We start from the raw sequence: 27,249 nt of genomic DNA, 5'->3' as shown, positions 1-27,249 counted from the left end.
TAAGGTCATATATTGTATGATTCCTTTTTAAAGAAATGTCCAGAAAAGACAAAACCAAAGATTAATGGTTGCCTGGGGCCAGGGCGAGGAAGGAATGGGAGTGACCTCTCACATATAGAAGGGTTTCTTTTTAGGATTATGAAAATGTTATGAATTAGATGGTGGCGATGGTTGCACAACCTCGAGAAATTACTAAATGCCACAGAATTGCACACTTTTCAATGATGAAATTTATATGAATTGTATCTACAGAATTAATTTAAAAATTTATATTAGTAATCTTTGCATGGTGATGATCCCCTGCCTCCGTCATTTTCTGCCGCTACTCCATTCCTTTAATATTCTCCCCCACTGTTGGTCACCCTCTCCCAGGGCAGTTGTGCACGAGGACTCTGGCCTCTGGCCTAGGGAAGAGCCTGCACAGCTTTGGGCTTCTGGGTCCTGCAGCTGTTGGCCAGCTATCCCCTGCACACGCGCACTGTCTGCTCGCACAGGGTGGAGATGGACGCCAAGAACTGATGTTTCTCGTGAGCATTGAGTGATGGCAGTGGTCTCTGATGGCAGCACGTGCAGGAATCAGTGAACAAGGACTGACAGGTCCCTCAATTTAGTTATTTATCCTTGTTTTGAAGTGTGATCTCAGCTACCGGTAATGTCTGGATGCTGTGCTCTGAAAGCCAGGCTGGCTCCAGACGGCACTTGTGATCACGGAGGACTTGAGGCCATAGGCCTCAGATTGACGCCTTGTTTCTCTGTTTACAATTTGATCCTACAGCACTAGATCATTAGTAAAGTGGCTCAGTGATACTGGCCTTGTGTGTTTGAAGCCTAATTGAAGCACTGCAGCTCTGCTGCCCTGGTGCATGGGTGTTGAGTAAATGGTGATTTATTCCAGGTCGTGTTCAGGGTGGACCTCCCACTGCTGCAGTTCACTTGGCTTGGTCCCAGGTTATCAGCTGCCCTCAGAATGACTGTGAACCGTTGCCACACCCCTGGTAGATTCCCGTGTGTTTTGTATTTCCCACCCCAACCATGATCATGTTGAACTTGTGCCCTGAATCTAATGTACTAAAAAGCCTTTCTGGTAGGTCATAAGACCTAGGACATTCTCCATGAGGGTGTTTTGATTTTTGCATTTCTACTGGTTATCCTGAACCTATTCTTCTGCCATTTTCTACTTGTTTCAGATTTTATGCTTTTAACCCTAACCTCAAACTTTGTGTCATACTTCAACCATTTTACCCATTCCTCATTCTTCTAATAAACCCTTTAGCTTTCCTAGTGCTAGATCATATTCCTTCCTCTTTCCTCAATTCCTATTCTTTTACCCTGTTATCCTGTCCCACGTTCAGTTCCTTTCTTCTCATGCAGGCTTTGATCCCCACCTCTACCAAAGAAAACCACAGTTCACAGCAATTCAAAACTCAAAAATTCTCTTTATTACCAATCTATTAATCAAATTTTTCTTCAATTTTATTAACTTAGAAAAGTGTATCAGAATGATGAATTCTAACCCTAAGTTACATATATTTACCTCTTTGTGGAAAAGTATATGGTGCTCCAGTGGTACCAGAAGACCTCTTTATTGCTTAACTATTAAACAATTCTATTATATTTCTTTATTAAATTATATTAACCTTAAGAAAATCAATAAATTTGTACCTATCAAAATATATAAATGTAGAAAACAATTTGGTATCAAATAGTACCAAAAATTCTCTTATTATTTATCTATGAATCATTTCCATTACATTACTTTATTTAATTTTATTAAATTTTGAAACTATATACAAATGAATGATTTTGCATCTATTTATCTGTGTTTTATATGTGGAACACTAACTATTACCCAAGCTGTACCAAAAGGCCTCTTCATTATCCATGAATTCTCAGCTGTGCCAAAAGGTCTCTTTATTACTTCAGTATTAATCAACTTTATTACATTTCTTCATCGAGTTTTAATTATATTTGAAAACATATGAGAATAAATAAATTTGTATCTATCTATATACATGTGGAAACTAACTGGCAGCCACGTGGCACCATCAGCCTTAGCAGCTCTTATATTGTATAGCCATAGTAGTGAGCAATTTCCATCTCTCTTTCTCTCTCAATGAAAAACTGCACTCTTCCCAAAGAAGTGTATTTGGCAGCATTCTCACGCTCTTGTTGAGCCTTCTTCTTCATGGCTTCCCGCTCTGGCCTCTGCTCTTCCGTGATGGGAGTTGACATTACTGGCTCAGGAACATTGGGTTTCCTCCATGGAATTGGTTGTAAGGCAAAGTCTTGGAGCAGATATCGGTTTTGAGGCTTGGGCGGTTGGGACTGGAGCTTGTTCACAAGGGTGGAAACAGGGCCCCGCTGGACAGAAGTGCAAGATGATGTTGTGTAGGCTGCAGGCCTAGAGGCAGCAGACTGAGGGACACTAGGCTGGGTAGACGTGGTGAAGCCTGAATGGATTGAGTGGGATACAGCTGGCTGAGCTGGCTTGGCAGGATGCATCAAAGATGCGTTTGCAGGAGCTGGTCGGCATTGGTTGACTGCCCTGGGTTGAGCTGAGCTGGTAGAAGCAGGCTGGGCTGGGTAAGCCACAGTGGGTCTACGTGAGGCCAGAGACTGTGGCCTGCGATACACAGGTCGAGGTTGAGGTTTCTCTGGGGACAGAAAAGGCAAAGGCACCAATTTAACCTTCCCAGGAGGGGGAAGCTCATACTGGGATGGAGATGGACACTCTTTGTCAGCGCTGATATCTGGTTTCTGGGCTCTCACTTGAGTTTTCTCAGGACCTTTAACCTGCAGCCAGGGTTTCCTAACTGGACAAGGACAGGGATCTTTGTTACTGCTTGAGTTTCCCAGGGCCCGGGAGGAAGAGAGCCCAGGGTTCTTATCATTCTTCTTCCCCAGTGCATGAAAAACCTGCACCGACTCCAGCATGTGCATGCCTAGATAACTTCGAGGCTTTTTAAAGGTCTCTTGGCTAAGGTCAGGTTGATTTCTCTTGCGCTTTGCCTTAGGAACCATTGGCTTCTCTTCTGTCTTGACCTTGTTGCCTGCCGGCTTACAATCCTCAGCTTTCTTGGAGATGTTTTCTCTGCTCCTTTTGGGCTTTTCCTGCCCATGAACCTTAGCTTTGCTGTTCCTGCTGGGTGCAGCTTTCTTAGCTTTGCTGTTAGAATGCTTGGCTGTGTTCACAGGAGCCCTGAGACTGTCTGCATCACTACAAGCAACTTCTCCCTCTAATGGGCACTGTGGGTGCTTTGGCTGCATTTTGGCCTTAGGAGTCCCATCAGGAGGCTCTGAGGCTTTATGTTTGTTGTTCATACCTGGATCAGCAGGGCCCTTTATGTCACTTGAGTTTACCTGCTCCTGATTCACCATGATGTCTCTGGTATCACTGGGTTTTATGATTTGAGGACTTCCAGAATAGTCAAGGTCTTTGAAGGAACTGAAAATCTCGGGAAGGTGAATATCCTCCACCAGTTCAGTGAAGTCTGCAAAACCACTGCTACATTCAGTCCCATTTGCAAATGTGCCTTGGTCCTCAAGACTCAGGCTACTCTTTCCCAGATTGATATTTTCAGAATGAGGCATCTCCTCTTGATCCAGAGGACCAATGGAGGCCAGGAGCTGGTGGATATCAGAGATTTCTAAAGGGAGTAGTGGAGGATCCTGGTTTTCTACTGCAAACATGTAGGCATCCAGAGGGTTTGAAAGCATGGCTTTAATCTCATCCAAACTGTTACTGTCTGTTTGTTCGTTGCTTTGAGTTGGAGGCAATGCCAAGAAATTAGAAGAGCTCTGGCCTGGAGTTATTACTGAAATGTCCCCAAGATCAGTTGGTGGGTTACTCTCAAGTATTTGGAGGTTTTGGATACTTCTGCTACTGCAGGAGTTGGGGAATTCTGGAGGTTGTGGCAGACAAAATGTCTGACTTGGAGGTTGCAATCCCACAGAAGCTTCCATCCCTAGGGAAGTTTCCATCACTGCAAAGGAATCAAGGAGAATGGTAAATAGGATGCTCCCCCTACACAGCAACACAATAATCAGGGAACCTGCCAACTGTGGAGAAGTCCTTTCTAGTAGCTCTTCCGAAGGACCATGGACAGGTTTCAATAGGAGCTAGGTGCTGACTCTTCTTTACAGATGATCACTGGATGTCCTACATTTGGGCTTGCAGCCTCAGCATGGCAGGATGGCTCAGTGGCAGCACACTTGCCTTTTATGTGGGAAACCCTCAAAAAATGTTTCATGGAACCTATCATTCTTTTGTAGCATCCTCTGAATTTTCTCCACTCTCCCAAGAATATATGAACACTGAACACCATGAACTAGGAGAGGTTGCAGCTCTTTCTCATAAAATATTTGTCAACAGACCAATTTGGAGATGACTGCTTTGCACAGGATCTCTGAATAAAAAGTTTAAATCCTGGATTTAACAAAGGAAAACTAAACTGTCACTACCATAGTCAGTTTTGAAGTATCTTCTTAGAGAGCAAAGCAAAATCAGGGAAATAGACTCATAATGTGTTGGTGTAGGGGGACTGATCTACCAAGACATTGAAAATTAATCACCTCCAGTGTGCTCATGAAGGTCTTTTAAATGCATTGTGAATTACCATTAGAGTGTCCTGCATCTTCTTCTTGCAGAGTCTGAAAATGCAAACTGCTGAATAAGAATAGGGGTTAAAGTCTCAGGACTTAAATTCTATATATATGTAGACCCACAGCTCCCGGCTGCCTATATGACCCTCCTTTTGAATGCTCATCTTATTCCTTCCCCATGCTACTGTTTGTACTCACCTTGAAAATTTGTTTCTGTAATAGGTTGAGTGGACACAGAGTAGTAGATGCCAGGTGTAGAGACTGATGGTAGGACATTTGTTGGCTGAACCTCCTTCAGCACCATCACCATTTCCGGTTGAGGGACAGCGGCCCTATTCCCTGCATATGACACAGAGCCATAGGATTGCAGGTAGGGGCCAAGATCTCCAGAAAGCAGAGGCCCCAGAGTGTTTTGATCATTGTAGTTGACCTGGCTTCCTTCTTGGTAGGGAAGTGACAGGGTATGTGGCTGATTTGGAATCTGAGATGCTGTCACCTGGACAAGCCTGGCTGTCAGTGAGGGATACTCAGAGACCATGGCATTGGCATCTGAAGGTGTATCATATTGGGATGTCATAGACATGGAAGGAGCTGCTGTGTCCTGATCAATGACAGTCAGAGTAAAGTCTCTCAGTGAAGATGACTTCTTTTCAGCACCTCCCATATTATCCCACTCAAAAATACTTGGATAGGAGGCAGGTGTCATGGGGATCTGGTGTTGGCTAGAAACCCCAGACAACATGGCTGTGCTAGAATGTTGATAAAGGTAGGCACTGCCCATGAGTGGCTGGAAGGAGGTGCCCGAGTTTGAAGGCAATAGCCATGCTGAACTGACAGCTGGAGCAGAGACTCTGGAGAAGTTACATGCACTTCCTGTTAGGGAAGCTGCATTGCTCACCACAGGAAGAGAGAGAGGCAAAGAATTTGCAGTTCCAAATATAGAAGAATTCTGGAAATGTTCTGTAGGAATAAGAGGGTAATGTAAATATTGATGAGACTGACAGATTGTTATGATACTTGAGAAACAGTATTATCTTATTGTTGTGGCAGTCAGGAAGCCTCTAATACCAATAATCATTGAGATCCCCCAAATCAAATCATTTACCATGGATACAAGTGTTGGAGCAGTTTGGTACTCTGCTGATGAACCGCTGTTTCTCTCCAATTGGTTACGGAAGACCCAAGTGGTCTGAACCACACATTGTTCCCTACACACCTCCTTCTCCCTGACCTAGCTTTCCCCTAAGTCTCCACTAATTTTGGCCCATGAAAATGCCTTTCAACAGAAGCATTTACAAGTTAGAGAATGTCTAACATTATCAGTTTGCAAGTGAGTAAACCCAGGGTCAGAAAAGTATTATTGACCTGTTCAATATCAAGACGTATTTATGGAAACTTACTCCCTTGCCAGAACTCTCTGTTGTAGACAAATACCAGAAATCAGGAGAAACACGATTTTGTTTTTTTCTCTGTTCAAAGAAAACAGTACTGATATCACCACTGATTTTTCAGCATCTCATTTTGTTTGTGCAGGTCACGTGCCATTTTCTGGAGTTCGCTTGTACCATCCAGATGGTAATTTACAGGGCCATTGTTTTTGATATTCAAGCCTGATTTCTCATCCAACATCAACATGACTAACTCAAGAGTAGTTTTCTCTAGAAATGCTTCATGTACGAAAAAATTTATTTAAACTTTTTGAGCTTCAGGTTACTCATCTTTAAAGTGTTGTCAATAACACTAACAGTCATAATTCATCCATGAATAAAAGTGGCATATTACATAAGATTTATGTAGACTAAGATGTATTAAGTTCTGGAAAGATAGAAAGGAAAAATGAAAAAAAGCACAAAACTACAAAGAATACCTAGATACTAATGAAAATTGGGATATGTAGCAAGTGTCACAGCATAGCAAATTTACTAAGAAATGAAGTTCCATTATCATGTGTACAGTATAATGAAAGTCAGTGTTTCTCCTTTATTGTAGTGAATACTGTTAATCAAAACACTGCCCAAAAGAAAAGGTGGTTTTGAATAAATTTCTAGCCAGTACCTATAGACACAGAAGCTGTATCAATAAAAATTGTGTAATAAGCAGCCAATTTAAGTAACTGTAAACATTTAGGTATCCACAATGTATGTATATAAATATTTCAAGAAAAATGTTTTTAATCCAGTTATAGTGGCACACACCTGCAATCTCAGATTCTCAGAACGCAGGGGCAGGATGATCACAAGTTAGAGGACAACCTTGGCAATTTAGCGAGAATCATCAACATAAAATTTAAAAAGGGTTCAGGATGTAGCTCAATGGTTATGTGCCCCTAGGTTCAATCCCTGGTACTGCAAAACAAATGAAACCTAAACCAACCCTCTTCTTCCCGCCATATTCACAAACTGAAGCAAAATAGCACTATGAGTCTAGGCATGGTGGGTTGGACCTGTGGTCCCAGCACTCTGGATGCTGAGGCATTGGGATTGCTGGAGCCCAGAAATTCAAAGTCAGTCTGGGCAATTTAGCAAGATCCTGTCAGAGAGTAAACAAGATGTGCTGGGGATATAGCTTGTGGAAGCATGCTTCTCTAGATTATATGAGACCCTGTGTTCAGTCCCCAGCACAGAGGAAGAAAAAGGAAGGAAGGCAGGAAGAAAAAGGAAGGAAGAAAGGGAGGAAGGAAGGAAGGAAAGAAGGGGGAAAGGAAATTTTCTACAAAGTAGATAATGAAACAAGAAATGTAATTTCATCTCTGGTTGTTCATCTTCTTCTAAATATTACCCATACCATGTAAAAGACATTAATCCCACTATGTAGATATTTCAATTACTATAAAATATTTCATGATAAACATTTGTTATAAAAAAGCAGAAAATACTATAAGTGATCATTAAAGTTATATTCATCATCAAAATCTAGTTTATAATTATCTTTAACAGGAAAATGTTGTCCCTAAAGTCTGAAAAAATTATTTCCACCAGAATATACTCATACAATTAAAACAAATTTCTATGATGTTCTATTTCTAGAACAGAAAATCCAAACTCAGGGCTTCCCACATGTTAAGTATGCACTCTACCACTGATCTATACCTGCACTCAAAAACAATTCTTTGAAATGTAGAAAAACCAAAAATTACTTTAGATAAATGTGAAATTAGAGATATGGAGCTTGAATTTCATTCTTACGTATGTCTTTCTTTTGATTCTTAGGTTTAAAAAAAGGTTAATGAATATTTGTATGTACTCTCTTGAAGAAATAAAACTATTGTACAGATGAACAACAGCTTCCGCTTGAAAACTATCTATCACCACAGGAATGCATCCTTCTGATGCAAGTTAGGGTACATCATTTTTTAAAAATTCATGTAGTTTAAAAAACAGTAAAATAGGACATGGAAAACTGCTGTTTCCTCAGGTATGTCTGTACCACTTTCATTAGCATGTTTAGAGGAAGAATCATTTCTAAAACATACTTTAAAAATGTTCATGTTCAAACTGTCTAGGTCATCTGTGCTCAAAGAGGCCATAGAAAAACTCCAAACAACCCAATGTGAGTTTTCTGAGAAACTGCTTTCCTCAGTGATACCGTAATTCTACCCTTAGTTTCCTTGCTAGTCCATTAATCTAGACATCCTCTCAACCAGCCTCAACTGTCTGGTGGTGGGAAGATTTCCCTGTATACTCTCTGTGTCCGTTTAAAATCTTTGTTTCTCTTGCACATTCCATCCCAACAATCTTCTTTTTTTTGGAGACCATCTCTGTGCTGTTCATCTCTTTTATTCTCACATTTTCTTCTCCCTTATTTTGACATTTTCTTCCCCCACCAAATTCCTGTTGCCCAGTGCTTCAACAGGCCAAATTTCCATGCCCTGGAATATCTGCCTCCATACAGCCCTGTCCTCTCTCCCTTCTCCCTAGTTCTCTTTTCACCTAGTTTAAACAGAAAACTCCAAAATATGTGTATTTCCCTTTTTGAACAGCACTAAATTTGAAATACTGAATTGGAAGTACTGGTGGAGGGACACTGTTCCAGATGAAACCTCTTGGTATACAGTGTGAGTTTTCTTCTCCACCTCAGATTTCTCTCTTTCTGTTGAAAAGAAGACACTCCCCAAATCAGATTTCATTCTCTATAAGCATGTCCCTTAAGACTCAATATTAGAGGAGTTGTGGCTCAGTGGTAGAGCACTTGCCTAGTATGTGTGAGGCACTGGTTTCAATTCTCAGCACCACATATAAATAAATGAATAAAATAAAGCTCTATCAACATCTAAAAATATTTTAACAAAAGACTCAATATTAGAAAAGAAAGGAACCAGTGCACAAGCAGTCTGTTATCCTCATAGAGCAGAGGAGAAAACAGATTTTGTGAGAGAGTAAATGATCATCCATCCCATACCTAGTATATGTCAAAGTGAAAACTCAAATTAGGTCTCCAGATTTCTACTTCCATTCTTTTCCCTATTATTCTAAGCTAATTGGACTCCACTAGTACATTGAGGCAGCAAAAAGTCTAATGAAAAACTTTAAAAAAGTTTCTTTCCATACCTGACATTGCCAGAGAAGAGGTGACATCAATTGCAGATACAAAGGATGAGGAGACCACCCCAGAGGATGTCTGGGTGACTGAGGCTAGAGAATGCATTATTCCCAGTATGGAGATCACTGGTCAGTGGCCACTGGCCACTGGTCACTGATGACTGGTTACTGGTCACTGGTCACTTGCGATGACCCAAATTTGTTTACAACTCCATGGAAACCCTAAGATTCTATCAGGTGGCAGTAGGTTTGGTGGGAGAATGATGTCACAAAACAGGCAGTTTAAAGATATGAGGTAGCCAATAGGAAGGTCAGATTTCCAAGCAGTTGGTGGGATTGGTTGGAGAAAATGAAAAGAGAGTTGATTGGGTGGAGAAAGTGACAGGAGACATCCCTGAACCTAAATGGCCAAGCTCTGGGGAGGTGAAATCCCGCAAACGGGATAAGCGTGTCACCTCCCCCAGTTGCTCGTGTTAGGGAGATAATCTCAGTGTTCCTTCTTACTGTTCATAAAAAGTTATTTATATGTTTTATATTACATTTCACATTATAATAGGTAATAGTGTGCACATAATGATATATTAATGTATAGTTAATATCCCTATGAATACAAGAAAGAGACATCTGGTTTGAACAATTCTACTTCTTCTGGAACCATAGAAGTTGATCTGATTACTGAACTTACTGCAGCTTCCAAGAATGAAAGAAAAGGATTAAAAACATTCTCTCTCCTCTTTTTCTTTTTGTACAGTCACGTGATACCTTGATTTTATTCATTTATTTTTATGTGATGCTCAGGATCAAACCCAGTGCCTCACACGTGCCAGGTGAGCACTCTACAACTGAGCCACAACCTCAGCCCTAAAGAGTTTTATCATAACTTAAGAGTAGGGTGAAATTCTTTGAGTGTACCCTGTAGGGAATGAGGAGGTCCCAGTTTTTCTTTCAGTTTTCTTGAATCCTACTTTCCTTGGGCTGGGGTGTGCTGGGCCAGGATGGACTTGTAACTTCCTTCTGCTCTTCTCCTCCTACCCTTCTTCATTGTAGACATTGTTTCATGGACAAGCCTTGATTTTGCATTCTTATACTCATGAATATTACTATCTTTTGACTTCCAGAAGCAGAGGTCTTTTTTTTTCTGTGATTTGATTCTTTGAAAAATGCACTCTGAATATTAGAGTCAAACACTGTAGAGATGTAAGACCCAGCTCATTGTAAAATGTCCCTGTTCTGGACTTGCTCTGTACTTCTTTCACCCATCATTTGCCTCAGATGGCTCCTTGGATCACATAGACATCCTGCCTTTGGGCTCTTTCATATGTGAGAGGCACTGAGGATTCTTTCTCTCTTATGTAAATGAATCCAGTGTGGCAGTTACTGAATCTTCGTCCCCCTTGCAAACAGCCACTATAGAATCCTGGGCCTCCCACATTCTTTGTCAGCCATGCTTGGGTGGAAGGACAGGGGAATACTTAGAAGAGAATATTAGTGGAATATAGGGAAATTGAGGGTAAAGAAAAAGGAGGGTAACATGGATTTTCAATTTCTTTTGTCAGAAACAAGTTAACACACTTTGATCTCATTTTGTTTTAATAAAACAGATAATTCAATTTTTTTGTGAGGGGATCCAGGGAATTTAAACTGGGGGTAATTTACCACAGAGTCTCATCACTAGCCCTTTTCTGTTGTTTTCTCTTGAAACAGAATCTCACCATGCTGGTTAGGGCCATGCTAAGTTGCTGTGGCTGGTCTTGAACTTGCAGTCCTCCTGCCTCAGTCTCCTGAGTTGCTGGGATTATATCTGAGTGCCACTGCACCCATCTCAATATATATGTATTTTTAATGTAGCTAGCTAGAAAGTCCAGAATCTGTCATGAATTCTATTGATGAAGATATCAATCTTAAATATAATTTACCTATTTTGTTTTATGTCATATCTCTTTCCTGTCACTCAGTGTATTTGTACACTGTGAGTGGCCCCCAAAGGCTTTGGATTTTCAACCCACTTTTTTTTCATATTTTAAAGAAATCCAACCTTTTAAGAAATATTGCATGTTTTTCTATTGATGATTGTTTATTTTGAGTCATCTTGAATTCACTTGACCTGATGAATTTGTGGAGAAAATTAAAGAAAGGCATGTGGGAAAAGCATTGTGGTAAGTTAATACCGTGCACCCAAGGAACAAGTGTGTCTGTGTGCAGGCCACCTTAATCTAGATTGCTTTTGTTTTGATCCCCTGGAGAGTGCTTGTTTCACTAACTTCTCTTGTAACTGTGATAAAGTAAGTCAGGACTGAGATGTACTGATATTTGTATGAGGCCTGACAGATTGGGGGAGTGTATGTATGGATTTAATCATTTTCCTTCATTGTCAGTTTGTCTTTTTTAAACATTTTTTTTATTTGTCAATGGACCTTTATTTAATTTCTTTATTAATACTGAATCTGAGAATTGATGTCAGTGCCTCACCCATGCTAGGCAAGCACTATACCACTGAACTATAACCCCAGCTCAGTAGTAAGCTTTTAAGGATGGCTGGATTGATCTATCTGGAGACTTCTCAAGAGCTATTGAGTAGATAGTGTGTGATTCAATATGTCAAGAGTTCACAGGAAGAGAACCTCATATATAGGATAAATAGCTCATATATAAATATTGTTTTGAGGACTGGAGTTGTGGCTCAGTGGTAGAAGTGATTGCCTGGCTGTGAAGGGTACTGGGTTCAATCCTCAACACCACAAAAAATGAATAAATAAAATAAAGGTATTATGTCTATATACAACTGAAAAATATTGCTTTGGTAGGCCTATTTTTCCCATCTCCTTCAGTTCTTATGAAATATGATTTTTTTGGTGCTTTTATATGGGATAACATTTACCTGAGAAAATATTGTGGAAGGTTTGGCAGCATAAGGTACAACTTGGATGATGTGAAATATTCAACTTTTTTTTTTCTTTTTAGCTCAGCATCATACCTCAGAAAGCTTACTTCTGTAACACTGGTGTGTAATATGGGATTAACAGCATATATTAAGTATGTGCAAGCCAGATCATTCCCTATATTCTCATCGAAATCAAGGGAATCCACAGCTCCTACAGGTTAAGGTTGTAAGCACAAAATGATGGAGACTAACGCCGACCTCATGATTTCAGCAAAGCCTCTTCAGTGGTGGAGTCAGGCATTGGATGGGCACACTTTCTGCTTAGAAAATGGCCATCAATTACAGGAGTCTGGGTTTATATAGGTTACCACCTAGGAGGTGACGTAGTCATTGAAGTCGTCAATAAAATGTGGACATTCAGGAAAAAGTTTGCAAATACTACAACTTTGTTTCTCCTGGGCAGTGTTTTCACAGGGCAAGAAAGGAGGGTGCATTGTACTGTCCCTTAGAAAGGATATACTGGGAAGTGATTGATGCTTGCCCATTTCAGGGATTCTTCTCACTGGGTGATACTTGCTTCCTTCTCTCAAATTGTTTTGCATTGGGAAAGGATGTATTGGGAAAGGATCCATGTTGTCAGTGTTTTTCTTTCTTCCTCTCTCCCTCTACTCAGGCCACTGTTTTGGTGGTTGTCATTTCCATACCCTTCAGTCCAGACTCTGAAAGGGATAAAGGATTGGGGTGATGATATCAGGTCTGACTATTTCCTAATGAGAAGGGGTGAAGTATGGGGACCACTCCTTTTAGAGTTCTAGAAGAGGGCATGAGGACACTTGTGATTGAGCCTTAAGAGTGGTATATATGGGAAGAGACTTCGGGTTCAGGCAAAATCCCCCTTTTATAGTTTGAAAGAGTCCGACTGTGTTCTGCAGGTGGCTTGTGCTGGGCAGGTCCTCTCATTAAGAAATTATCATGTACAAAATTAAGAATAGGGAGAAGAAAGTTTACTATAAGAAAGGTGAGGGTTTTGCTAGTGCTAGGAAAACAATTTTAGCAGGTAACATAGTTGGGGACCCTATTCTCCTTAATCAAAGTCATCAGGTCCCATTCCAATTCAGGGTGCAACTTCCATGATCTCATGTGTTCAGGTCCTTTGGAGCATTGTAAGCACAATTAACTTAGGAACCATATTTTCTTGATGGTTCAATCATTTCCACACAGCTTGACAGTCTGTGCAAAATAAAATTAACAGTATAGTTATAGCTAGTAGGCTGGTTACAAGTGTAGAAAAGTATTTAAAAGGGTTAGAGCAAGAAATCCCTTCATCTAAACTGACCCAAGTTTCTTCATTATCAAAAGTAGGAGCTTTTGGATTAGCCATGGCTGGAACCTGAGACTGTAATTTTAACACATCCATACAAGTATTATGAAAAGGATCAAGTCCCTTCAGGTGATTATGTACATTTTGCCATTGAATCTCAGTGTCATTATATGGAACTCTAGTAATAAAAAATCGGTAATGTCATAGTGACACTGAAGTCTTGAGCAACTTGTAAATCTTGTACTTGTTCTCCTAGGCATATAATTTCTCAGTCACAGCCTGCACGGGGAGGGAATAAGTAACTCATGGAGGTGTGGGTAGGCTGGAAATAAAAATCTGAAAAGTAGTATTAAGAAATCATATAAAAGACATGAAAAATGTTTTTTAAAGCAAGTGCTTTACAGGTGGAAAAGGCCTGATGGGTCTGAACCTACCAAAAGGAGAAAGGCCTCGAATGCTTTATTTATAGTGAAACATCCAAAGGAATTTGATGTGAGGAAGGAATGTTCAAGGTAAACAAAATGAAAGAGGCTGTGGAGACATTGGCCTGACTGGGATTCATCACTTGTGCAGTAAATCTCCCTTCTCCAGGTAGCTGGTGCCTCAAGATTATTTAGCTGCCCTGGTATCTCTTTCACCCCAGGGCAGCAGGCATCTGAATTCAAAGCTATTGACCCATAAATTCCACACCAGGGATGAACTCTGCCCCATTAACAGTGGTCACCTGCACCTGGATATGTCTTTCAGCACTGCTGTATTGAGAGGAACCCAAAAGGGCGGTCTAGGAGTCCAAGGCTATGGAGTTCAAAGCAATGATTCTTTTGTTGCTCCTGACATAATTGAATCTTTTTGTTGTTGAATTTCCCTCAAAATTTCCTAGTCAGTGTGTACTTGAGCTTGCCACATCTCAGTAAAAATTTTATGGATTTTTGGAAGGTAATGAGTAGTTTGGACTTGCTGTTGCAATGCCACCACTGCAGTGGAGGCGGAGGTGATGATGGCAGCCACAGCAGCAGTACTTGCTATCAACCACCAGATAATTCATTTAACACATTGTTTCAGGTGCCACAGTAGTTCCTGCATGATGCTACTGAAGGGGTCTCTGTCATGGTTCTGATACTGCCTTTTACCTTGGTGAGTCCTGCTTCCTCAGGTGTTGAAGTATCATGCCAGAGTAACACTCAGAGGGAAGTGTAGAGTAGAAAGTAAGAAGCTTTATTAAGGACAAGTGAAAACAGACTTCTCCTGGGTAGAAGAAGTGGACCCAAAGGCAGAATCCATGTGATGAGCAAATCTTGTCCTTTTTATAGGTTTTATTCTCCTGTTCCTTTCCCCCTTATGTCTTGTCTTCCTGCCTGCATGACTAGGCCCAGTTTTACAGGTGAGATGCAAAGAGTGAGAAGCAGATGGGCAGAGGGAGGGCCAAAGTGATCCAGAGGGCATTAATTAGCAACTCTCTGCCTGTAGTCCTCCATAAGGGCAGGTAAATTTGGTAATCAGTGGGCTCCAGAGATCTTTGACATTCCATTCTTCCAGGGGCAGTCTCCAACTTCCAGATGCAGAAGGGTTTCATTCCTTTCATTTTCTTGATTTGACCTGATTCTCTATTTCTACACTAACCACCTGTCCTCAGTTCTGGCTTAAGTTCTTCTAATTTTACAGGAAGAAGGTGGTTATTGGCCTTTTGAGAATCCTAACAGTTTGTCATGAACTTCCATATAGTTTGCCTGACACATTGGTTGCAGCACACAGTTCTCACATTTAACATAATATGTGTTCTGTGAGGCATTTGAATGGGTCCACATAAAAGAGGGATGTAATACACCTGTGAGGTAGAATTCCTTTTGAATGGAAATGATAAGATAGATAATATTTTTCATTTATTATATTGATAATCACTGTTCCAGATCTGAAGAGGCTCCTTGAAGGCACCCAGAAAAATCAATCCAGACACAGGAACTCACACAAGAGATTTTTTTTAAATGAAAGAGCAGAATGTCCGCCCCCAAGGTTCAGAGAGAGAGAGAGAGACAGAGAGAGAGAGACAGGGAAAGAGACAGAGACACAGAGAGAGTGTCCGGGGAGCTGTTCTTATGTAGTAGAAGTTCCTCAGATAATAGAGATTAGACCAATGCCTGAGAAGAACATTTGCAGTCTAATGATCTAGGTTGTAAAATGGTGGGGTGTGGTTAGAAAAACAGCAGCAGCAAAATGACAGGGGAGTGGTAGAAGGCTTCATCCTTGGTAACCCATTATCCCTTCACTCCTCACTCAGACCTATTTTCCATAAAGTTTCCTGAATTGGCCCCAAATCCATTCTCATGGTAGGAGGTCATAATTCTCCCTCAGACCAGTACACAGAGGAGTTGGAGTGTAAAACAGTTCTAAAAACCAATCTAAACTATCCCTGTTTGACTATTTCCATCCCAAAGGTCTACATTCAGTGTCAATCAGTTCTGCCATAAGAACCCCAATTTATAACCTGTTTTCCTACAACAGAACGATTTTGAAGATGGAGTGTAACACATTCAGACCATGGAAACAATTTATGTGAAGCATCCCAGTGTCCATGGTAAGAGCATAGGTATCTGCTATGAGTTATTAACATTAAGTTCCTGCCATGGAGGTGAGCCTCTGCCAGTGAGGAAAATAAGCCTGTCCTCTTGATCCTGTGTTTTAGGGACATATGGAAGCCATGTTTGAGGCCCAGTGTGGTAACAACATGAGTTCTTGAGAGACATGCAAAGTGGGAGTTGAAAGTGTTGTGGGAATCAGGCAAGAAGTTGCAAAGGGCACTGGAAGAGTGGGAGACACCAAACTTTATACTACGCTGTGGGCCCAGAGGAGGTGAGCACTCCGATTCTGAGTACCCCTACCAGTTTTCCACACATTTCTAGGCTATCTAGTGTCATAAATTTTCTAGTCTGAAACAATGCATAGTTGTACACAAGGTTTCAAAAAATGATACATGATTGTGTGTAACAGTTTTCAAGTAAGAAGCATGTTTACAGAAGCAGAGTGCTATAAGGGGACTCCTCTCATAAGGCCTTTGGTAAATAAATCTCCACCCTTGGGCCCTGGAGCCTTGCAAGGGGCCTGGGCGAGGGTTTTACACTTCAAAGGAATGTAGTTAGGTCCTAGGGAAAGTCCTTTACAATCCAAAAGGTAGGAGTGAATGGAGATAATGAGGTTCCCTGTAAACCAGCTGGCAGGGGAAAGGGGAGGAGAACTCTCTCCCTTTCCCAGGCACTAATTTTCTCGGGGTCCTTAGTTTATTTTGTATCTGGGTCAGTGTTTGCCACCCCCTGCAGGAGGACAATTCCGAATAATTGAACAAAATTCGCTGGGAAGAACCAGTAGTCAACAAGGGACCAGGCAAAAAGGTGGTGGAATTAAGTTAGATTGAAGGGGGATGATCAAACCATGTTACTGGGTGAGCAATGGAAGGCTGTTGAATGTGGGCCCAAGAAGTCTCTGGCCACTAGTCATGCTCAAAGTTGTGCATATTATGAAGACCAGCACAAGGAACCTGTTAACAGGTTAGGAGTAATGAATTGACCCATTTTTATCAATTGGCACACAGGTAGTTTTGTTGTTCTCTTAACCTGCCTCCATCACATGGGGTGTGACTGCTCATTCATACTGCTCATTCCTGGGCAGCATCGAGGGTCTCATACAATATGAAATCCCTCACGTGATATGTGGCATTAGCACGTTAAAAAAGTATGCCCGAGATGATTCTGAGGGAGCCAAAACCAAGGAGGATTCTAGGCAGATGTCTCTTGCCTACTTTTTACTCCTGTGCTATGTGCCATGCCCAGAGGGGCACTCTCACTAATACAGAAGGTCATACTCCTTATCCAATACACTGCATTCTTAGAAGAGCAACTAATGATCTTTTGAAAAACAAAAATCAGATTCTATAACACATGGACTTCAAAACGTGTAATAACCTCCCATGATGCAAGGGCTTAAAAATTCAAACTCCTTACCCTGGATTGCAGAGTGATTCAGCCACTGTTGCCTCTCTGACCTCACCTCCCCCTCTCCTTCTTGCTTTCCATTCTCCAGCCACATCATCTAAACATCTGCAGTTCTACTCAATACCTTTGCACAGCTGATCACACTTTATGAGGTGCTTTTCTAGAATATTTACTTGGCTCGTTTCATTTGATCACTCATGTCACCTCCTCAAGGAGATCTTCTCTGTCCATCCACTCTAAGGAGCTACCCAGTCACCCTCTATCAGCTGGTCTTTTTTTAACCTTCTCAATAGTCTTTACCAGTATCTGATATGGTTCGGGTTGTTTATTGTCTTTCACTGTCCACTGGAATGAGATTTCCAGAAAGACAGGAGATTTTTGAGTTGCTTACAGCTCTCTTCTCAGTGCCTACATTGATACGTGACCCTAGTTGATATTCAATACATATTCCTGGTTGTTCCCATATTGCTGAGATAAAGGTCTCACTGTTCCCAAAATCGATTCCGTGGATAGGCTAGCCAATTGTGGTAATATCCAAGATACAGAATGAGAAAAGTTTACTTATGATCCTGAGACCAAGTCTTCTCCAGAAGGCAGTCCAAGCTAGAAGCATAATTCTTAAAGGCTAGATGCCTACAGCTGCTACCATATCCTTGAATCTATGTTAGCCAGTACACCTACAATGAAAAAGAAATATTTTTGTTATTTTAGGCTTTCATAGATGACAGTTTAGAGCCATCAGAACAAACAAATTTAAACGGTGAACAAGATTCTCAGGGGGATGCTAGGTGAAGTGCATGAATTGCAACACTACAACAACAGCCTATCTAGAACATTGCTAAGCATTCTGAAAGCAGAAATGGAATGTGTATTAAAGAGAAATTGTTCACACTGGTAAAATGGTTGCTGAGAATCCAAACTGCATTGCTCACCACAGGAAGAGAGAGAGGAAGAGAATTTGCAGTCCCAAGTATAGAAGAATGCTTGAAATTTTTGTAGGAATAAGACGGTAAAGTAAACATTGATGAGACTGACAGATTGTTATGATACTTGAGAAAGAGCATTATCTTAATGTTGTGGCAGTCAGGAAGCCTCTAATACCAGTAATCTTTGAGATACCCCAAATCAATCGCTTGCATGGCTGCAAGTGCTGGAGCAGTTTGGTACTCTTCTGATGAACTGCCTTCTCTCACCATTAGGGTACAGAAGACCCAAGTGGTCTGCTTCACATATTGTTCCCTACAAGCAACCTTCTCCCTGGCCTATCTTTCTTCTGAGCCTGTACTAGTATTTGCCCATGAATGAACCCTTCATCTGAAATGTTTTAGAAGGTAGAGGACATCTAACATTATCAGTTTGCAAGTGAGTAAACCCAGAGTCCGAGAAGTATGATTGACTTGTTCAATATCAGCACCAAGTTATGGAAACTTCCTCCCTTGGCCAGGGATCTATGCAGTAGACAAAGAGCAGAAGTCAGTTTAAATAGAATTTTACTTTTGCCTGTTCATAGGAAACAGTACTGCTATCACCAGTGTTATCTTCCCCATCCCATTTTGCTTGTGCAGGTCCCATGCCATTTCCCAGAGTTCAGTTGGACCATCCAAATGGTCATTGTTTACAAGCCTGTCTTTTCATCGTACACCAACATGAATACCTGAGGGTAAGTTTTATAAGAGATAATGCTTCTTGGAAAAAAATGTTATTTAAACTTTCTGTGCTTCAGGTTCCTCATCTATAAGGTATTTACAATAATACTGAGAGTCTTAATTCATTCACGAATAAAAGGGATATGTAAGATTTACCTGGAGGAAGGTATAATAAGTTCTGGAATGATAGAAAGGCAAAACTGAAAAGCACAGAGCTACAAAGAATACATAGACACTAAGAAAAATTTGTATATGTAGCAAGCGTCAAAGCATAGCAAATTTACTAATGAATGAAGTTCCATTATCATACATACAATATAATGAAAGTGAATGATTGTGGTTTATTTTAGTGACTACTCATAACTAAAACACTGCCCACAACTGAAGGTGATTTTGAATGAATTTCTAACCAGTACTTCTAGACAGAGAAACTGTATCAATGAAAAGTGTGTAATCAGCAGCAAATTTAAATAAAAAATATTATGAATCCACATGCAGTCCAACACTCCTGCAACCTCAGCTATTCAGGAGGCTGACGCAGGAGATCACAAGTTAGAGGATGGCCTTGGCAATTTGGCAAGACTATCAAAATAAACTTTTAAAAGGGTTCAGGATGTATCTTAGTGATAAAGTGTCCCTAGGTTCAATCCCTGGTGCTGCAAAAAAACAAAACCCCACCAACCCTCCTCTTCCCCACCACAGGCAAAAGCAAACTCCAAAGCAAAATCCCACCATGAATCTGGGCATGGTCCTGTGCGCCTGTGGTGCTAGCACTCGGGAGGCTGAAGCATTGGAATTGCTGGGACCCAGGAATTCAGAGCCAGCCTGGGCAATTTAACAAAATCCTTTCTCAGAAACAAAACAAAAGTGGGGAAAATGCTGGGGACATAGCTTGTGGTAGCATGCTGGCTTAGCACATATAAGACCCTGAATTCAATCCCCAGCACTGGAATCAAAAAAGAAAGAAAGGAAGGAAGGGAAGAAGGAAGAAAGAACAGGAGGAAGGTTTGTACAAGTAGAGCACAAAATAAGAAGTGTAAAGAAATTCCTTGAGTGTGCTTTTTCATCTCCTCTAAATATTATACACACCAAGTAAAAGATATTAATCCCACGAGGTAGATATTTCAATTAAAATCATTCTGATAAACATTTCAGTTACAATGAAAGCAGAAAAAAGCTTTAAAATAATCATAAAACTTATATTTATCCTGAAAACCTAGTTTATAATCATTTTTAACAGGAAAATGTTGGCCCTAAAATCTGATGAAACCATCCCCCACTAGAATATAATCATACAATTAAAAAATGTTTATGATGCTTCCTGGTGCAGGGTATTGAACCGAGGGCTTCCCACTTGCTAAGCATGCACTCTGAGACTGATTATATCCCTCCATCAAAACAATTCTTTGAAATGTAGAAAACCCAAAATAATTTACAATAGTATTTTAGATATATGTGGAATTAGAGATGTGGAGCTTGAATTTTATTCTTATGTAGGTCTTTCTTTTGCTTCTTAGGTTTAAAAATTGTTAATGACACTTTGTATGTACTCTGTTAAAAAAAGGAGAACTATTGTAAAGATTAAAAGCAGGACTGGTGTTGTGGCTCAGTGGTAGAGTTCTTGCCTAGCATGTGTGAGGCACTGGGTTCAATTCTCAGCCCCACATATAAATCAATCAGTCAATTAATAAATAAAATGAAGGTCATCAACAAGTAAAAAATATTTAAAAGCAAGATTAAAAACTTCTGCCTAAAAACTATGACACAAGTGAACGCATTCTTCTGATGCAGGTGAGGGAATATCATATTTTTACAAATCCACATAGTTTTAAAAGCAGAGTAAAATCGGACATGGAAAATGCTGTTTCCTCAGCCATGCCTGTAACCTCTTTCATTATCATGTTTAGATGAAGAATCATTCTAGAGCATACTTTTAAAATGTTCATGTTCAAACTATCTTGGTCATCTGTGTTCAAAGAGGCCATAGGAAAACTCCAAGCAACCAAAGGTGATTTTTCTGAGGCACTGCTTTCTTCACTGATACCCTAATTCTACCCTTAGTTTCCTCACTAGTCCATTAATCTAAACATTCTCTCAACCAGCCTCAGTTGTCCGGTGCTGGGAAGATTTCCCTGTATACTCTCTGCATTGATTTAAAATCTTTTGCACATTCCATCCCAAACATCCTCTTTTTTTTGAGAACATCTCCATGCTCTTTATCTCTTTTATTCTCACATTTTCTTCTCCCTTATTTTGATATTTTCTCCCTGCACCAAGTTCCTATTACCCTATGCTTCAACAGTCCCAAACTTACTTCCCCAGGAATATCTACCTCATTGCAGCCCTATGCGCTCCCTTCTCTCTCCCTAGTTCTCTTTTCACCTATTTACAGAAAACTCCAAAGTATGTGAATGTCCTTTTTGAATAGTACTAAATTCGAAATACTGACATGGAAATATTGGTGGAGGGACACTGTTGCAGTTGAAACCTCTAGGTACACACTGTAAGTTTTTTTTATTTTAATTTATTTTTATTGTAAACAAATGGGATACATGTGTTTCTCTTTGTACATGGAGTAACAGCATACATTTGCTTAAGTCATTCATTTGCATAAGGTAATGATGTTTGATTTATTGTTATTTTTTCTTTCCCCACCACCCCTCTCGCCCTCTTTTTCCTCTTTACAGCCCCTCCTTCCTCCATTCATGTCCCCCTTCCACCCCCCATTATGTGATATCATCTGCTTATCAGTGAGATCATTCGTCCTTTGGTATTTTGAGATTGGCTTATCTCACTTAGCATGATATTCTCCAATTTTATCCATTTGCCTGGATATGCCATAATTTTATTTTCCTTTATGGCTGAGTAATATTCCTATATATATATACAAGAGTTTCATTCTTTTTTTTTTTTTTTTTTTGCTTTTAAGAAAATACCATTTTAGTCCGAACAACTGGGATCATCAGCACAGCACTTGGAATCGGAGCAACCAGTGGGGCTCTGGGCGACTTCCTGAGGAGGAGCTGCGTGGCGAGCTGTTTGGACTCAGGCGATCGCTTCTGAACACCTGGGGGCTGCCCGGAGGAAGAGGAGGAACATGGCGGGTCGCTTGGTCTAGGAGTGACTGCATCAGAGCTACAGGCGGTTGCCAGAGGAGGAGGCGAGTGGTGAGTTGTTTGGACTCAAAGCAACCGCTCCTGAACACTGGTGGCCTTCCCAGAGGAGGAGCACGGTGGGTCACTTGGTCTCGGAGTGACCGTTTCTGAACACCCGGGGGTACCCCAAGGAGGAGGAGGAACAGGTCGGGTCACTTGGACTCGGAGTTACTGCCTAGGGCCACGGGCGGTTGGCAGGAAGAGGAGATGCAAAGTGAGTTGCTTGGACTCCTAGTGACTATGTCGGAACACCTTGGGTCTGTCCGGAGGAAGAGGTGTGTGGCGGGTCTCTGGGACTCGGAGCTATTGTACGTGGCTCCAGGTGATGGCTCAGAGGAGGGGCCGCATAGCCAGGCGACTAGGTGCAGAGCAGGGTCCCAGGACCTAGGCAGCTTCTTGGTGCAAGAGCCACACAGAGACACGCTTAGGGGCGGAGCGAAGGTTCCAGGACTGTAGGCAGATTCTCTGAGGAGAGGCAGCCTAAGGAGACTTGTCTGTGAAGGGTGAGGCTCCCAGGCCCAGGAGGTAGGTCCGGGCCCCTGGGAACGTTGCAGAGGAAGACAGCCCAGCCCAGGCGGTAGTTGTAGATTGAGGGGAACCTCTAGGAGGGAACTGACCAGCGAGACCTCCCCACCGGGTGAGTCTTCCCTGCCAGGTGAGGTTTTCCCACAAGGTCAGTAAAACCAGAGACACAGGCCCAAACAGGCCTTGCCTCAGCCCTCAGCCTAGTTCCCCAATGGATGACCATTGGTCAACAAGTGGAGGCACCTCTACCCACTATCAGGGAATATACCTCACCTGAGGGTCACCACCCCTAGAGAGGCAGCTTCCTTGTGGAGCACCGCATTATCAACTTCCTCCAAGACTTCAGGCTACTGAAGGATAAGAGGGGATATACTAGCAATCTTCAGGTACATTATAAGTCAACAGAGGAAATCTGCAATATCTTCATGATCCACTGATTCCTGAACAATATGAGAAAACAAGGGAAGAAAATGCCCCAAACAAATCTAGATGTTACATCAATAAAATCCAACGACAGCATGGCAGAAGAAATGACAGAAAGGGAGTTCAGAATGTACATAATTAAAATGATCAGGGAAGCAAACGATGAGATGAAAGAGCAAATGCAGGCATTGAATGATGAGATGAAAGAGGAAATGCAGGCATTGAATGATTGCACCAATCGACAGTTAAAAGAGCAAATACAGGAAGCAAAAGATCATTTCAATAAAGAGTTAGAGATATTGAAAAAAACCAAACAGAAATCCTTGAAATGAAGGAAACAATAAACCAAATTAAGAACTCCATAGAAAGCATAACCAATAGGATAGAACACCTGGAATACAGAACCTCAGATATTGAAGAGAAAATACTTAACCTTGAAAACAAAGTTGAACAAACAGAGAAGATGGTAAGAAATCATGAACAGAATCTGCAAGAACTGTGGGATATCATGAAAAGGCCAAATTTGAGAATTATTGGGATTGAGGAAGGCTTAGAGAAACAAACCAAAGGAATGAACAATCTATTCAATGAAATAATATCAGAAAATTTCCCAAATTTGAAGAATGAAATGGAAAATCAAGTTCAAGAGGCTTATAGGACTCCAAATACACAAAATTACAACAGACCCACACCAAGGCACATTATAATGAAAATACCTAACATACAAAATAAAGACAGAATTTTAAAGGCTGCAAGAAAAAGAACCAAATTACACTCAGGGGGAAACCAATACGGATATCAGCAGATTTTTCAATCCAGACCCTAAAAGCTAGAAGGGCCTGGAACAATATTTTTCAAGCTATGAAAGAAAATGGATATCAACCAAGAATCTTATACCCAGCAAAACTTACCTTCAAATTTTATGATGAAATAAAATCATTCCATGATAAACAAAAGCTAAAGGAATTTACAAAAAGAAAGCCAGCATTACAGAACATTCTCAGCAAAATATTCCATGAGGAAGAGATAAAAAACAAAGAAGCAAATCAGCAAAGTGAGGAATTATCCTAAAGGAACTGTCAAATAAAGGAGGAACCAAGATGTGTCAAAAATTTTAAATATGAACCAAATGACCGGGAATACAAATCATATCTCAATAATAAGCCTGAATGTTAATGGCCTGAATTCATCAATCAAAAGACATAGACTGGCAGATTGGATTAAAAAGAAAGATCCAACAATATGTTGCCTGCAAGAGACTCACCTCATAGAAAGAGATACGCATAGACTAAAGGTGAAAGGATGGGGAAAAACATACCATGCACATGGACTTAGCAAAAAAGCTGGAGTATCCATCCTCATTTCAGATAATGTGGACTTCAAGCCAAAGTTAGTCAGAAGGGATAAAGAAGGACATTTCATACTGCTTAAGGGAAGCATAAATCAGCAAGATATAACAATCATAAACATCTATGCCCCAAACAGTGGCTCATCCATGTATGTCAAACAAATCCTTCTCAATTTCAGAAACCAATAAGGCCATAACACAATAATACTAGGTGATTTTAACACACCTCTCTCACCACTGGACAGATCTTACAAAAAAAAATTGAACAAAGAAACCATAGATCTCAATAACACAATCAATAATTTGGACTTAACAGACATTTATAGAATATACGATCCAACCAAGAGCGAATACACTTTCTTCTCAGCAGCACATGGATCCTTCTCTAAGATAGACCATATATTATGCCACGATGCTAATGTTAGCAAACACAAGAAGATAGAGACACTACCTTGTATTCTATCAGATCATAACGGATTGAACTTAGAAATAAATGAAAGAGTAAAAAACAGAAACTACTCCAACACCTGGAGATTAAACAGTATGCTATTATATGATGAATGGATTACAGAAGATATTAGGAAGGATATTAAAAAATTCTTAGAGGTAAATGAGAACAAAGAAACATCATTTCAAAATCTCTGGGACACTATGAAAGCAGTACTTAGAGGAAGATGTATTTCATGGAGCGCATTTAATAAAAGACATAAAACTCAACAAATAAATGACCTAATGCTACAGCTCAAAGCCCTAGAAAAAGAAGAACAGACCAACACCAAAAATAGTACAAGACAGGAAATAGTTAAACTCAGAGATGAAATCAATGAAATTGAAACAAAAGAAACAATACAAAAAATTGACAAAATAAATAGTTGGTTCTTCGAAAAAATAAACAAAATTGTTAAACCATTAGCCACACTAACAAAGAGAAGATGAGAGAAAACCCAAATCACTAAAATTCGGAATGAACAAGGAAATATCACAACAGACACGAGTGAAATACAAAACATAATTAGAAGCTATTTTGAAAATCTATACTCCAACAAAATAGAAAATTTCGAAGACATCATCAGGTTTCTAGACACATATGAATTGCCTAAACTGAACAAGGAGGACATATACAATTTAAATAGACCAATTTCAAGTAATGAAATAGAAGAAGTCATCAAAATCTTACCAACAAAGAAAAGTCCAGGACCAGATGGGTTCTCAGCCGAGTTCTACAAAACCTTTAAAGAAGAGCTCATTCCAATACTTCTCAAAGTATTCCATAAAATAGAAGAGGAGGGAACCCTCCCAAACTCATTCTATGAAGCCAATATTACCCTGATACCTAAGCCAGACAGAGACACTTCAAGGAAAGAAAATTTCAGACCAATATCCTTAATGAACATTGCCACAAAAATTCTCAACAAAATTTTAGCAAATCCATACAAAAACATATTAAAAAGATAGTGCACCATGATCAAGTGGGTTTCATCCCAGGGATGCAAGGTTGGTTCAACATCAGGAAATCAATAAATGTAATTCACCATATCAATAGACTTAAAGTCAAGAATCACATGATTATTTCGATAGATGCAGAAAAAGCATTTGATAAAATACAGCACCCCTTCATGCTCAAAACACTAGAAAAAATAGGGATAGTGGGAACATTCCTTAACATTGTAAAGGCCAACTATGCTAAGCCCATGGCTAACATCATTCTAAATGGTGAAAAACTGAAAGCATTCCCCCTAAAAACTGGAACAAGGCAGGGATGCCCTCTTTCACCACTTCTATTCAATATCGTCCTTGAAACTCTAGCCAGAGTAGTTAGACAGACCAAAGAAATTAAAGGGATACGAATAGGAAAAGAAGAACTCAAACTATCCCTATTTGCTGATGATATGATTATACACTTAGAGGAACCAGGAAATTCCACCAGAAAACTTTTAGAACTCATAAGTGAATTCAATAAAGTAGCGGGATATAAGATCAATGCACATAAATCTAATGCATTTTTATACATAAGTGATGAATCTTCAGAAAGAGAAATTAGGAAAACTACCCCATTCACAATAGCTTCGAAAAAAATAAAATACTTGGAATCAATCTCACAAAAGAGGTGAAAGACCTCTACAATGAGAACTACAGAACACTAAAGAAAGAAATTAAAGACAACCTTAGAAGATGGAAAGATCTCCCATGTTCTTGGATAGGAAGAATTAATATTGTCAAAATGGCTATACTACCAAAAGTGCTATACAGAATCAATGCAATTCCAATTAAAATTCCAATGGTGTACCTTACAGAAATAGAGCAAGCAATTTTGAAATTCATCTGGACGAATAAAAAACCCAGAATAGCTAAAGGAATCCTTGGCAGAAAGAGTGAAGCAGGGGGTATCGCAATACCAGATCTTCAACTCTACTACAAAGCAATAGTAACAAAAACGGCATGGTATTGGTACCAAAATAGAAAGGTGGATCAATGGTACAGAATAGAGGACACGGACACAAACCCAAATAAATACAATTTTCTCATACTAGACAAAGGGGCCAAAAATGTGCAATGGAGAAAAGATAGCCTCTTCAACAAATGGTGCTGGGAAAATTGGAAATCCATATGCAACAGAATGAAACTAAACCCCTATCTCTCACCGTGCACAAAACTAAACTCAAAATGGATTAAGGACCTCGGAATCAGACCAGAGACCTTGCATCTTATAGAAGAAAAAGTAGGTTCAGAGCTTCAACATGTCAGCTTAGGACCAGAGTTCCTCAACAGGACTCCAATAGCACAATAAGTAAAAACAAGAATCAATCAGTGGGATAGATTCAAACTA

The 27,249-nt window shown here is 40.2% G+C and overlaps 1 protein-coding gene across 1 annotated transcript; it reads right to left on the bottom strand.

The window, feature by feature from the left end:
* Positions 1–2,061: 2,061 nt before the first annotated feature.
* Positions 2,062–9,246, bottom strand: LOC124962968 (uncharacterized protein C2orf78-like). The gene is made up of 3 exons (XM_047522248.1): positions 9,150–9,246; positions 4,801–5,562; positions 2,062–3,983 (listed from the first exon to the last, which is right to left on the bottom strand). The coding sequence occupies exons 1-3, from the start codon at positions 9,244–9,246 to the stop codon at positions 2,062–2,064; spliced, it is 2,781 nt and encodes a 926-aa protein (XP_047378204.1).
* Positions 9,247–27,249: the final 18,003 nt, after the last annotated feature.

Source organism: Sciurus carolinensis, chromosome 13 (genome assembly GCF_902686445.1).
Source record: "Sciurus carolinensis chromosome 13, mSciCar1.2, whole genome shotgun sequence".
NCBI classification, from domain to species: domain Eukaryota; kingdom Metazoa; phylum Chordata; class Mammalia; order Rodentia; family Sciuridae; genus Sciurus; species Sciurus carolinensis.
The sequence above is the reverse complement of the archived record's forward strand: the minus strand, read 5'-3'. Positions and strand labels throughout refer to the sequence as shown.

Coding starts and splice junctions, on each gene's coding strand:
- LOC124962968 (XM_047522248.1), bottom strand. CDS start 9,246: ATGCATTCTCTAGCCTCAGTCACCCAGACATCCTCTGGGGTGGTCTCC. Junction 5,563..9,149: donor CTCTTCTCTGGCAATGTCAG/GTATGGAAAGAA, acceptor TTATTCCTACAG/AACATTTCCAGAATTCTTCT. Junction 3,984..4,800: donor TACAGAAACAAATTTTCAAG/GTGAGTACAAAC, acceptor ATTCCTTTGCAG/TGATGGAAACTTCCCTAGGG.